Source organism: Aquarana catesbeiana, linkage group LG08 (assembly GCF_042186555.1).
Source record: "Aquarana catesbeiana isolate 2022-GZ linkage group LG08, ASM4218655v1, whole genome shotgun sequence".
In the NCBI taxonomy this organism is placed as follows: Eukaryota; Metazoa; Chordata; class Amphibia; order Anura; family Ranidae; genus Aquarana; species Aquarana catesbeiana.
Window position 1 is genome coordinate 78326014 of NC_133331.1, and position 14760 is coordinate 78340773.

Sequence of the window (14760 nt, forward strand, 5' to 3'; positions counted from 1 at the left end):
GCAGGTCAATGCATGTAAAACGCAAGTCAACGCAGCACAAATAAAGTAAAACGTTTGCATTGTGAATCATTTTTTCCCTTAAAGCACCCATACCAGCAGCCATCTTTGGGGGATCGGAGAGTAAGGAAAAGAGGAGGGTGTGCAGGGCAGGTGCTTTCTAGTCAGCATGTAATTACATAGGAATCGCCCTGGGACTTTAGATGAGGTGAGTATGGTTAGCCAATGAACATACCATGAGTATATAAAAAATGCATATTTATTGCAACTTTGTCATGCTGCGACACAACAGCAATAATGGACAGGCCGATAAGGTGTACATACAGTGTGAAGAGGAAACAATCCACATGCATTGGTACATAGATTGTAAAAAACAGTATACAGACATCCAAATTATACGGGCATCAGTAGTACCCAATGCGTTTCGCAAGACCACGCTGGCTTCTTCAGGGGTAAATGCTTTAATGTATCTGCAATACAAGCAATAAACCAAATAAATGTATGTTACACAAAATTGGCAGGAAGGTGAGCGGTCAGAGCGGTCTAAGAACAAGACCCCATACTCACCAATGGGCCAGGCCAGGTCCTCAAACATTAACTCCACAGGCGTTGGAGTTAATGATTGTCCATTATGGACAAGGTGAGACTCCTTGGGATACTCACACGCACCACAGCCATGTCAGTCCTCCGGTTGTTCCCCTGTTGGGGTTACTTTTTGCTCCGCCTCCTCCCGCGGGGATCAGCGGAGAGATTCCCTGGTGAGCAGGGCAGATCCGCTACCAGAGTCCGCCACATGTGAAAGGGGCCTAAGAGACAAGTATCTGGAGAAACAATTATGCCACTCTTGTTGGGCAGTGGACAATGCAGCCAGCGCTCCTGTATCTACCTAACAATCATCATGTGTGCTGCATTAGACACAAAACACTTAGACACAAAGCACTACCTAAGGACACCCCATGCGGTTGTGTGAGAACAGGCCAGCAAGGTGTCTCTCCCCTGCAGGCCTGTGCAATAATTAAGTGGAATGGTTGTGGCAAATGTGCTGTGAATCCATACATTTGCTTGTATATTGCTAGCATGCAGGCAACAGTGGTATTAATAAACATTTGTTTCCTGCTATCTTTCACTGAACTACTTTTTTATATGTAATTGTAGAAGAAAAGCTTGTTTAAGCCTGTCGGATTGTTTAGTATCTTCCTAGTATTCAAGGTGAACACGTTTGAAACCTGGAAGCCCCTAAGACATGAAAATCCCATGCTGTCCAGTGCCAAGACTCTTATCCAAAGTATGAAATACTTTACTAACACAAGAGCATAGATAGGCAACCTAAGAAGCAAACACATCATAGTGTATTGTACAACCATGTCACTGCTCTTCAATTTACTGATTGCTGGGCCTTCAACTGGTTACTTTGATGTTAATTCCATGTCACAGCAGAAGTGGCTAGTTGTGATGGTTCAACAGCTTTATCCTCTTTCAGGGTATTCTTGTCCTAGAAAATTACAGTTAGTTCTCACTAGCTGTTTATCTGGGTTAGTAACATCCAGAGGCGTATCTAGGGTATGGCAGCCATGGCAAGTGCCATGGGCGCCATAGGGGGGGGGGGGGGGGCGGCAAAAAAGCACAAAAAATAAAGTCCTCTCGCGGCCGCCTCCCGCTATACTCTTGTCCCCGGCACCACGACCGGCCTGCTGGAGCGCAGCGCCGGCACAGCAAATTAGCAAGTGAGGAGGCCAGGAGGGAAGCCAGTGACAGGCGCCCCCCCTGACGGCCGATGAGTTGGTCTGGCCAGAGTGACCGCCCCTGGGTCATCTACGCAGAGATAGAGTAACTGGCGGAGGCAGAGCCTAATGCTCCGCCCAGGGCCGGATTAACATAGGGGCTGGTGGAGCTGCAGCTCCAGGCCCCTCCCTCAATATAGGCCCATGGAAGTGGCTTGTCAATTCCTGTGTGCCTTCCTGAAGGAAGAGGAGCCCTCTGTGCACACATGGAGGAGACAAGTCAGTGCAGCCGAGTCCTGTCTCTGCCGATGCCTGACTCCTATCACAGGATCTGTTCACTCACACAGATCTTCAGTGTCTGGGGGAGGGGCGCTGATGTCCTATCCAGCAGGAGCCCGGGAGGAAGGACATCTCACATGCTGTTATAATAAGGTCAGTACATTTGTTAGGGGGATGTTGTGTAATTATTGTGCTAGGGGACAGACTGCTGCTTCCCCCATGTAATGTGCTCTCTTGTGCCCAGTGCCCACCATGTCATGTGCCTTGCAGTGCCCACTATGTAATGTGCTGTGCCCACCATGTCCTGTCATGTGCATTGCAGTGCCCACTATGTAAAGTGCTGTGCCCACCATGTCATGTGCATTGCAGTGCCCCCCATGTAATGTGCTGTGCCCACCATGTCATGTGCATTGCAGTGCCCACTATGTAAAGTGCTGTGCCCACCATGTCCTGTCATGTGCATTGCAGTGCCCACTATGTAAAGTGCTGTGCCCACCATGTCATGTGCATTGCAGTGCCCCCCATGTAATGTGCTGTGCCCACCATGTCATGTCATGTGCCTTGCAGTGCCCCCATGTAATGTGCTGTGCCCACCATGTCATGTGCCTTGCAGTGCCCCCATGTAATTTGCTGTGCCCACCATGTCCTGTCATGTGCATTGCAGTGCCCACTATGTAAAGTGCTGTGCCCACCATGTCATGTGCCTTGCAGTGCCCCCATGTAATGTGCTGTGCCCACCATGTCATGTCATGTGCCTTGCAGTGCCCCCCATGTAATGTGCTGTGCCCACCATGTCATGTCATGTCATGTGCCTTGCAGTGCCCCCCATGTAATGTGCTGTGTCCAGTATGTCATTTGCTGTACATTGCAGTGCCCACCATGTAATGCGCTGTGCTGACCATGTCATGTGCTGTGCATTGCATTGCCCTTCATGTGATGTTCAGTGCCCACTATGTCATGCTGTGCCTTGCAGTGCCCACCATGTCATGTGCTGTGCCTTGCATTGCACACCATGTAATGTGCAGTGCCCACCATGTCATGTGATGTGCCAACCATGTCATGTGCAATGCCCACCATGTCATGGCTGTGCCTTGCAATGCCCGCTATGTAATTTGCAGTGTCCACCATGTCATGTGCTGTGCCATACAGTGATCCCACCATGTAATGTGCAGTGCCCACCGTGTAATGTGCAGCGCCCACCATGTCATGTGCACTTCCCACCATGTCATGTGCTATGCTGTGCCCACCCTGCCATGTGTTGTGCCCAGCAAGTAGTGTGTTATGCCCACTGTGTAATGTGCTGTGCTGTTCAACAGTGCCCACCATGTCATGTGCAGTTCCTAACATGTAATGTGCAGTTGCATTTCCCACCATGAAACGTGCTATGCCATGCAGTGCCCACCATGTAGTGTGTTGTGCCCACCATGTAATCTTATGTGCCATTCAGTGCCCACCATGTAATGCGCTGTGCCCACCACGTCATGTGCTGTGCCATGCAGTGCCCATCATGTAATGCGCTGTACCCACCATGTAATGTGCTGTGTCATGCAGTGCCCACCATGTCATGTGCAGTGCCCATCATGTAAATTGCTGTGCAGTGCTCACCATGTCATGTGCTGTGTTGTGCCCACCATGTCATGTGCTGCACCATGCAGTGCCTACCATGTAATATGCTGTACTCACCATGTAATGTGCTGTACATTGTCTACCATGGCATGTGCCGTGCAGTACCCACAATGGAATGTGGTGTGCAGGGCTCATCATGTCATATGCAGTGTCCACCATTTAATGTGCTGTGCTCACAATGTAATGTGCTGTGCTGTGTCATGCAGTGCCCACCTTGTCATGTGCTGTGCAGTGCCCACCATGCTATGTGCAGTACCCACTATATAATGTGTTGTGCCCACCATATAATGTTCTGTGCAGTGCCCACTTGTAATGTCCAGTGCCCACCATGTAATGTGCTCAGCTGTGCCTGCCATGTCATGTGCTGTGCCCACCATATAAGGTCCTGTGCCCACTGTGTGCATGTGCTGTGCCCACCATGCAATGTGTTGTGTTGTGCAGTACCAACCATGTCATGTGCTGTGCCCACCATATAATGTACTGTGCCTACCTTGTAATGTGCTGTATTGGGCAGTGCCAACTGCGTAATGTGCTGTGCCCACCATTAAATGTGCTGTATCCATGTATCCACCATGTAATGTGTTGTGCCAACCATGTGATGTACTGTGCTATACCCCCCCCCCCCCCCGTGTAATGTACTATGCTGTGCCCCCCACAGACTCACCCCCTCACTCCCACCCCCCTCTCTCTCTCTCATCCCCTCTCTTTCACCCTGTTCTCTCACTCACCCCCTTCACCCCTTACCACCCTCTCTCTCTTTCACCCTCTCTCTGTTCCCCTTTCTCTCTCTCTCTCTCTCGCTCTCGCTCTCGCTCGCTCTCTCTCTCTCTCTCTCACCCCCCTCTCTCTCTTTAATTTAAATTTAACAAAAAATTGTTTGCGTTTTCATTTTATTTATTTTCATAAAAAGGCCCACCAACATCCTTAGCACCAGGCCCATGATGCTCTTAATCTGGGCCTGTCTATAGGGGAACATGGAGGCTGGCGACCAGGAGAAGAAAGAGACATCAGAGTAGAAAACCAATTGAACCCCCCCCAGGCAGCAGCAGCAGGTACTAGTACTGTACAGCACCTGTCACCATGATATTGATCATCTTGTGCATGTGTACCAGTAACCAGCACCAACTTCAAAGCAAGCAATCAAATATAGTGCTCAAACAATTTGGATTAAATAAATATGCTTAGCCATAGATATCATAAAGTGTAAAAAAGTGATTTGTGTTAGTAGTACCTGCTTTTGCACAAATCACTTTATTACACTTTATTTATGATATCAATGGCTAAGCATATTTATTTAATCCATATTGAGCACTATATTTGATTGGCTACTTGCTTCTGCTTGGGCCTGGCATACACACACACACACGCACATGATGATGACTTAGACCCCTTTCACACTGAGCCGCCCCGGGCGTCAGCGGTAAAGCAGCGCTATTGTAGCGCCGCTTTACCGTTGTTTTAGCAGCGCTATTCGGCTGCTAGCGGGGGCGGTTTAACTCCCGCTAGCGGGCAAAAAAAGGGGTTAAATCCACAAAATGTCGCTGCAGCAGCGCTTTGCCGGCGGTATGGCAGCACTGCCCCATTGTTTTCAATGGGCAGGAGCGGTGGAGGAGAGGTGTATTCACCGCTCCTCCACCGCTGCAAAGAAGCTGCTGGCAGGACTTTTTGTGACATCCTGCCAGCGCAGCGCCCTCAGTGTGAAAGCACTCAGGCTTTCACACTGGGTTTGTAGCTGAGGCTTTTTTCAGGCGCTATGCTGGCGCTATTTTTAGCGCTGTAGCACCTGAAAAATGCCTCCAGTGTGAAAGGGGTCTTAAAGTCATCATGGGCAATTCTGCGTGTGTGCCAAGCAGACTGGGCCGGCGCTACCACTAGGCAAACTAAGCAGCCTAGAGCACCCGGTCGCTGGTGATTCTACTCCCTTTCTACCTCTGTACAGTGTCAGAGGCGATGGCACAGCATTTTTGGGTGCTGGTAAGGCCGCATTTATGGGTGCTGATGTTACTGTATTTATGGGTGCTGATGTTACTGTATTTATGGGTGCTGATGTTACCGAATTTTTGGGTGCTGGACAGGGGTGCAGTTTCAGGTCTTGCCATAGGCGCCATTTTCACTAGATACGCCTCTGGTAACATCCTAAGTACAGCCTTGGAAGGTGCTAAACACAGGGGACCAAGTAAGAAAGCAACTACTAAGCTCTAACAACACAACTGCATTCACAGACTATGTGACCTATATGCAATTGGATAGGCCCTCACACCAAACAGTGCTTGTTAATAAACCTAAAGAAGATTGTGCCAATCAAATGGGAACATGAACAGGCAAATTATGTATCAGTTATCCGTAAAAGCCAATACATTGGCAAATCTCTCACTAGAAGTTACAGGTGGGATAGCTGGCCAGACATAGTAAAGTATGATTGATCTCATTTACAACTTCTTAAAGTTAAAAGCACCTGCCACATTGGATACAAATTGAATGGATTGTTTGAGGGATTGTTTATTCCAATTCTAATGTATATAGCCACTTAGACAGCTTAAATTGTATCTAAAGACAAAATTGACTTTGTTATCCTGTATGTGTCCTGATAGACAGTTTCCCTTTTATTTCTGGCCTGGAGATACAGTAGGAAGTGATAGGACGTGTCTTTAAAGTATGGGAACTATCTTCTTAGTTGTAACAAGGAAGGGTGTCTCTGCTGGAAGATTACCAGTCACCTCCTGTTCTGGTGAGAACTATACAATTTTAGATTTCCCATCACTTTCTCTTCCAATGATAATGGTCAACAGGACAAACTGAGAGACTAAATCTCCTAAATGGGGCATAGAGATTGATGAAAACCTGATAGGGGTTCTAACTTATCTTCACCCTGTCCAAAATTAAAAGCAACGGTTTTGACTTTAAAGTCACTATAGTAAACTTTCCAAGCAAAGCATGCCCTATAAAAGAAGAAAATATACACTTACAGTACTTCTACTATCACCCACAAAACTGAATGTTGCTCTGTTTTTGAGGAATGATCCCTGAAATCTACTGGGAAATTGACGCTTTTGGTATTGTAAATCTCTGAAGTCCCCCACAGCTCTTACTCCTGCTGGCCTCCATGACTTTACTGTCTTCTGCAATGCCATGAAGGACAGCAGGCAGAACTAAAGAAAACTGTGGGAGATCCAGAAGGTCAGCACTCCAGGAAGTGTTGGTTTCCAAGCAAACCTTGGGGGACCATTCTTCACAAAAATGATTAGGTAAGTAAGTACCGCCTTCCTTTACAGGGTAGGTTTTGCTCGAAAACTTTACTATAGCAACAACATCGCTTTAGGAAGTGATAAAGTTGTTCCCTTTTTCTTTGTTGAAAATATTGTGACCAAAGACATTTCTTTTTCCATCATATCTAAAAATCTCTACTTGAGAACACAATCATTTCCTTTGGTTAAAACATTCTTTATCTTTAAAGTGGAGCTCCACCCTAAAGGTTTTGTTTGCACTTCTTCCCTCTCCACTGCCACATTTGGCACTTTTTGGGGGGAGCGAGTACCTGGTTTTGACAGGTACCCGCTCCCACTTCTGGCGATCTGAGATGGAAGTTCAGCCCCCTCCTTTCCTCCGCAGTCTTCTGGGACACATGACAGGTCCCAGAAGACTACAGGAGCATTCACAAGGCACAGCACGACTCACGCATGCGCAGTAGGAAACAGGCTGTGAAGCCGCAAGGCTTCACTACCTGTTTCCCTTACTAGAGATGTTGGCGCCTGCACCCGCAGCCAATTGAAGAATCAGTTTGGGTGAGGATATTGCTGAATCCCTGGACAGGTAAGTGTCTTATATTAAAAGTCAGAAGCTACAGTATTTGGAGCTACTGACTTTTATTTTTTTGAGGGGAGCCTGGAGCTCCTCTTTAAGTGTTACCTCCTTTATGGCCTAGCTGTTGCAATATTGTAACTATCACGCTGTGCACATCTACATCTACAAGTACAAGAGTTGCTGAATACCAGATCGTATTTGTAAAAGACATTGCTCCTTTCCACCATAAAATCCTTACGCCCAAATTGTGCCTCTCTCCTCTCTTTGTAACATACTAGGTCATATGAAAGTGAAAGAGGAGCTGTCAGCCCTCCTTTTCTACATTAGAACAGGCGTCTCCAAACTTTCTAAACAAAGAGCCAGTTTACTGTCCTTCAGACCTTAGGGGGGCTGAACTGTTGCCAGTGGAAGTAGAAAGAGTCCTGGCATCAGTAGGAGTAAACAATGCATATTCGGTATTAGGGGGAGGAATAGTGCCTGTCCCATCGTTGGTGTCAGTGGGAGGAATACTGCCCCATCGTTAGTGTCTGTGAGAGGAACCATTAAAGGGAGCCTTTGATTATTTGATCATTGCAAACCAGACAGTCACTGATTTGGGTCAAGCATGCAGGATAGGTGCTGACATTGTTCTGTCTTTAGTCTTACACTTGCACAAAGTCAGGGATTTTGTAGGATTAGAGTCAGGTGTATGATTAACCAATTATAACAAGCGGAGGCTAATGATCATCAATTTCATATGCAGGTTGAAACACAGTAATTAAGTGAAACAGAAACAGCTGTGTAGGAGGCTTAAAACTGGGTGCGGAACAGCCAAACTCTGCTAATAAGGTGAGGTTGTGGAAGAAAGTCACAGGTCTTACACCATGGCAAGAAAGAGCACAGCAACAAGACACTAGGTAGTTATACTGCATCAGCAAGTTCTCTCCCAGGCAAAAGATTTCAAAGCAGACTGGGGTTTCAAGATGTGCTGTTCAAGCACAAGGAAACGGGCAATGTTAAGGACCGTAGATGCAATGGTCAGCCAAGGAAACTTGCATATGCAGTAGATGAAAACCACATATTGTTCAGCAGTGCCATCAGCACACAACTTGCGAGAACCAGTGGGACCCAGGTACACCTATCTACTGTTTGGAGAAGTCTAGCAAGAAGTGGTCTTCATGGAAAAATTGTGGCCAAAAAGCTATACATCTGACCTGGAAAATAGGCTAAGTGACTCAACTCAAAAACATAGGAACTGGGGTGCAGAAAAATGACAGCAGGCGCTCTAGACTGATGAGTCATAATATGAAATATTTGGCTGCAGCAGGAGGCAGTTTGTTCTCTGAAGGGCTGAAGGCAAGGCTGAAGCATGGTGGAGGTTCGTTGCAAGTTTTGGGCTGCATTTCTGCAAATGGAGTTAGAGATTTGGTCAGGACCAATGGTGTCCTCAATGCTGAGAAATACAGGTAGATACTTATCAATCATGCTATACCATCAGGGAGGCATGTGATTGGCCCCAAATTTATTTTGCAGCAGAACAACAACCCCAAGAATACAGCCAAAGTTATTAAGTACTATCTTCAGTGTTAAGAAGAATAAGGAGTCTTGGAAGTGATGGCTTTGCCCCCACAGAGCCCCGATCTCAACATCATGTAGTCTGTCTGGGATTACAAGAATAGACGTATAGAAGTATTTGAGGCAGCCTACATCCACAGAAGATGTGTGATTAGTTCTCCAAGATGTTTGCCACGACCTATCTGCCAAGCACTATGTGTACCTAGAAGAATCGATGCTGGTTAGAAGCCTAAGGGTTGTCACACCAAATATTTATTTGACTTTGAGTTCTCTTCTGTTCATTTACTTTCCATTTTGTTAATTTATAAAAAAAATAAACTATTAACACTTCTATTTCTGAAAGCATTCTTAATGTACAGCATTTTTTCACACGTTACTAAAACTTTTGCACAGTACTGTGTACAGTATATATATATATATATATATATATATATATATATATATAAAATCAATACACACACAGTATCTCACAAAAGTGAATACACCCCTCACATTTTTGTAAATATTATATCATATCTTTTCGTGTGACAACACTGAAGAAATTACACTTTGCTAAATGTAGTGGGTGTACAGCTTGTATAACTGTGTAAATTTGCTGTCCCTTCAAAATAACTCAACACACAGCCATTCATGTCTAAACTGCTGGCAACAAAAGCGAGTACACCCCTAAGTGAAAATGTCCAAACTGGGCCCAAAGTGTCAATATTTTGTGTGGCCACCATTATTTCCCAGCACTGCCTTAACCCTCTTGGGCATAGAGTTCACCAGAGCTTCACAGGTTGCCACTCGAGTCCTCTTCCACTCCTCCATGACGACATCACAGAGCTGGTGGATGTTAGAGACCTTTCGCTCCTCCACCTTCCATTTGAGGATGCCCCACAGATGCTCAATAGGGTTTAGGTCTGGAGACATGCTTGGCCAGTCCATCACCTTTACCCTCAGCTTCTTTAGCAAGGCAGTGGTCATCTTGGAGGTGTGTTTGGAGTCGATATCATGGTAGAATACTGCCCTGCAGCCCAGTCTCCGAGGGGGGAGGGATCATACACTGCTTCAGTATGTTACAGTACACGTTCACATTCATGGTACCCTCAATGAACTGAAGCTCCCCAGTGCCGGCAGCACTCATGCAGCCCCAGACCATGACACTCCCACCACCATGCTTGACTGTAGGCAAGACACACTTGTCTTTGTACTCCTCATCTGGTTGCTACACACACGCTTGACACCATCTGAACCAAATAAGTTTATCTTGTTCTCATCAGATCACAGGACATGGTCCTAGTAATCCATGTCCTTTGTCTGCTTGTCTTCAGCAAACTGTTTGCAGGCTTTCTTGTGCATTATCTTTAGAAGAGGCTTCCTTCTGGGACAACAACCATACAGACCAATTTGATGTAGTGTGTGGTGTATGGTCTGAGCACTGACAGGCTGACCCCCCCCACCCGTTCAACCTATGCAGCAATGCTGGCAGCACTCATTCATCTATTTCCCAAAGACAACCTCTGGATATGACGCTTGGTCGACCATGGCGAGGCCTGTACTGAGTGGAACCTGTCCTGTTTAACTGCTGTATGGTCTTGACCACTGTGCTGCAGCTCAGTTTCAGGGTTTTGCCAATCTTCTTATTAGCCTAGACCATCTTTATGTAGAGCAACAATTCTTTTTTTCAGATCCTCAGAGAGTTCTTTGCCATTAAGGGCCATGTTGAACTTCCAGTGACCAGTATGAGAGTGAGAGCAATAACATCAAATTGAACACACCTGCTCCCCATTCACACCTGGCCTTGCAACACTAATGAGTCACATGACACCGGGGAGGGAAAATGGCTAATTGGGCCCAATTTGGACATTTTCACTTAGGAGTGTACTCACTTTTGTTGTCAGCGGTTTAGACAGTAATGGCTGTGTGTTGAGTTATTTTGAGGGGACAGCAAATTTACACTGTTATACAAGCTGTACACTCACTACTACATTGTAGCATAGTGTAATTTCTTCAGTGTTGTCACATGAAAAGATATAATAAAATAATTACAAAAATGTGAGGGGTGTACTCACTTTTGTGAGATACTGTATATACATTGGTCAAAACACACAATTTTTGTGATGGCGTGATCACTGCACTCCTGCCTGGCTATATACTAGATTACTGCATAGCAAAAGAAGGGTGACACCTGCAGACTCTTTGCCAATGTACAGATCTTTGCCTGTTCTTTGGATTACCAATGACCCTCACCAAACTGGAAAATGCCCACCATGAGCACATTCCTTCCTGTAGTGCAAGAACCTTTTTTCGAGTCGCTGCGACTTGAGTCGCACCAATGAGAACGGGGACCATTGAAATACATGGGTTTTGACTTGTCATGCGACTTGACATGTGTCAAGTCGCAAAATAAGTCGCACTAGTGGAAACAGAGCCTTAAGCTCATCTAAGTACTGCCTCCTCCTGCTCATCAATTTAAAGAGCCAGCTTTCCTACTAAATGTCTGATTTCAGGATGTAAATAGTGTGTGCCAACCTAATATAAAGATACATTTCACACTAGCTGAATTGAAGGGAATGGCTTTTAAAGGAAGAGCTAAGAAATACTTTTGATTATTTGCTTGCTACATATACTTGTTTTTATCACGTGTGTTATGTTGACTTGACAAGCCAAATACTCAACCTATTTTTATTTTTTTCATCTTAGTTATGTTTGATCTGCCCTCCTTTCCCATTGATATTATGGGTGATGAGCACATGTTTTCTTGCCAGTAAATGCAGTACAGAGATATCTCTGTCCTCATAACACCCTTAGTTCTCTGAAATGTAGATCACATCTAATCGATGTGAACATTTTGTGACAGACTGTCAACAAGAGTGTCCTGAAGGTATGACTATAAATTGTAGGGCTCAGGTGCAGTGCTCAAACCAGAGCCCTTTACAAAATCTCATACAAGTTCCTTCAATTGCTTCATTTAGCTCTTAAAGCATCTTCAACAATATTCGGTAAATTTGCACTATGTACATGCTCCAAGAGCAGACTAGAGGATAAAAAAAACTGGTATGAAGGAAATACAAATGTTCTATTCTGTACAGGATTTAACATGATGGCATTACTAGTGAACAAGCAGTAGAAATATTCTTGGACCCCAAAGCAGGGATTTTCTTTGTACTTCTTGTAATGCTGCCAAAAAATAATTCTGGGTTTTACCAAAGATAGATGCCAGAGAAGTATGTGAGTGATGCCATTTCACAAAATAATCTCCTGTCAATTTATTATATATTGAGAATACATGCATAATCAGACCTACTTAAGATTGTGGTGCATCTCACTGTTCAAAGTGTAGTAACCAATAGCCAACATCCAAATTTCAAATTACAATTGTCATTATCATTTAGAAGATGATTTTTGAGTAGATGCCCTGGGATGATGCCCTTTACAAGTTCTCTTTGCAAAACTCTATTGAATAAGCTTTAAAATAAATAATATATTCATTAATTCATTAATGCACCCTTAAATCAAATTATAACACGAACCTGCAGTTATTAAAGTGCAAAACCCCAGTGAAGATAAGTTGCAAAATACTTTATTTAAATTAGTTTAAGTTCGTGTTAGCCAAGCCTAATAGATTTGTTTAAAAAAAAATAGAGTATGCCAGGGAAAATATTTTAACTCTGATGCCTGTGACCTGATACATGAATATGATGATAAAAGCCAATAGCACAGCAACTGAGTAGCTAAATTAGCAAATACCACCAAGCCCATAGCTTTTTCGGGGTAATTGTTGCCCCAGTGGCGCAGTTGCTAACAAAAACAGTACAGAGATATGTGCATTCTTAATATCTTAATATCTCCACAGATAGTAGAATTTGCTTCATTTCTAGAACATTGAACAATGATGTCCAAACACTTCCTTCACTTACATGTTAAAGTTAAATTTTTAGATCAACCTACTCATACCAAATATCAGGCCATAGGAGACCTGCCTTAGACATACAATATCAGGCCAGACCTAAAAACATGGTTCTTTCACCCCTTTTACAGGATATTCACTGTGTACAAGTTTTGGAAACAAGCACATCCTTTTATTCTATAAAGTAGATGTAAAACTACTAAAAAGCCACTTTCTAATCAATTTCTGTGTTTGTCTTAGACTGACCACCTACCTTTTTCACATCAGGTACATTAAAGGTCTTCTTTGTGTGAGCCACCCATCCCACAATACCAATGTCTAAAGGAAAAACAATTTCACTCTCTGGAGTCACAAAATTATCTTCATATTTTGAGTTCTTGGTGACATTGAAGAGCCTAGTAGCCAACTCTGGAATCCCGTTCCGAGATCTGTATATGAAGAAACTACAGTAGCTAGCCTGAATAAGAAGTGCCAGCCTTTGGAGGATTTTATGAATGGCTTTCTCCACATTACTGGCATCTTCTGTCTCCCTCAACGCCTCCATCAAAATGTTGGCTTCTTCCAGTTTTGCCAGCTCTTGGAATGAAACTCCATCTTTGAGGTCCTGCTGTTTGTGGTTAAACAAAGATGACACTGCCTCACTTCTCAACTTCCTATCAAAATATTCCTTGGCAAATTGAGGATTATTTTCCAAGTATTTTTCAACATCTTCTTTCTTTAAATCCCCCATCTTCTTCTCGAATATATTCTCAACAAAGCATGGCTTTTATTTACAATTATAATGTTTAACTACTGACCACAAACTTCATAGCATATTGGTCATTCTGCCCATCTTCTATACACTTGTGTATCTTTGAGAGCTTAAAAAAACCTGGCCAAGCCTCTTGAAGTCTGACAGAAGGCACTGGCTTAGTGTCTTCTTAGTGCAGGATTCTGAAGATGGCTAATTGAACAGATGTCAGAACACTAAACCCCTGGTGTGCTTTTAGCTCCTAAATCCCAGAAGAATGATTTTAGACAGATCAATCTGTTTTTAGATCAAATTGTGCTCCCGTGTAAGGTTGTCATGTAAACCGTGCATCTTGTTTTCAGCCATTGTTTAATTCAGCAGTTACAGTAGGTGGGGTCCCACAGCTGACTTAGGTATTTGTGAATGGAAGACGTAATCACATATTAGAAAGCCAAATCCTTTAACAGAAGGAGGTTAATTGATAATTAAGACCTACATTTCCTTTGTACAAGGCCATTGGTTTACCCACATCTACCATATGTGTGTACCACCACTGTACTTCTGACTCGACTGTTGAAATAGTTTAGGCAGTATGCGGACAAGACACAGAATTTAGTAAGGAAGAAAGCAACTTACCTGTCCATGATGCAGCAATATATTTTTGTGTTTCAAAGTAAACCTTTCCTGAGAGAAATATGGAGTGGTCATTGCTGCCTTGTCAATTTGCTAATGCTTGTTGTGTGACCATCATGATGGTCCTAAGGCTCCAAGCCCAATTGAAAGTGTTTGTAAAGTAAATTTTTTAAAATAAAATAAAAAACATGATATCTGCTCTGTACAATGGTATTGCACCGAGTGGCCCTGTCCTCTTCTCCGTGTGCCCCCATAACAAATTGCTTGCTATGGGGGCAGACATGTGGGCTCGATCCCGGACCAGGCTGTGTGTGTCTATAGACACACTCATGGTTCGACCCCATCTCCTCCTCACAGCATTTGATTGGCAGTAGTAGGGGCCAATGGTTTCCGCTGCTGCCTCAGTCCCTGTGAGGAGAGAGAACGGGGAGGGAAGAGATGTAGCCATGCACAGCGCTGGATCATTTGTGGTAAGTATTTAGGGAGGTGGGGAGCACTGCAAGTTGTAAAATGTTATTTTACCTGTA

The 14760-nt window shown here is 44.3% G+C and overlaps 1 protein-coding gene across 1 annotated transcript in view; it reads right to left on the reverse strand.

Moving 5' to 3' along the window:
- PDE6C (phosphodiesterase 6C) overlaps positions 1–13765 on the reverse strand; it is a 138870-nt gene extending 125105 nt beyond the window's left edge. Inside the window, exon 1 of the mRNA XM_073596026.1 lies at positions 13124–13765. Coding sequence (XP_073452127.1) covers positions 13124–13600 — 477 coding nt within the window. The 5' untranslated portion in view covers positions 13601–13765. The remainder of the gene's footprint in view (positions 1–13123) is intronic.
- Positions 13766–14760: the final 995 nt, after the last annotated feature.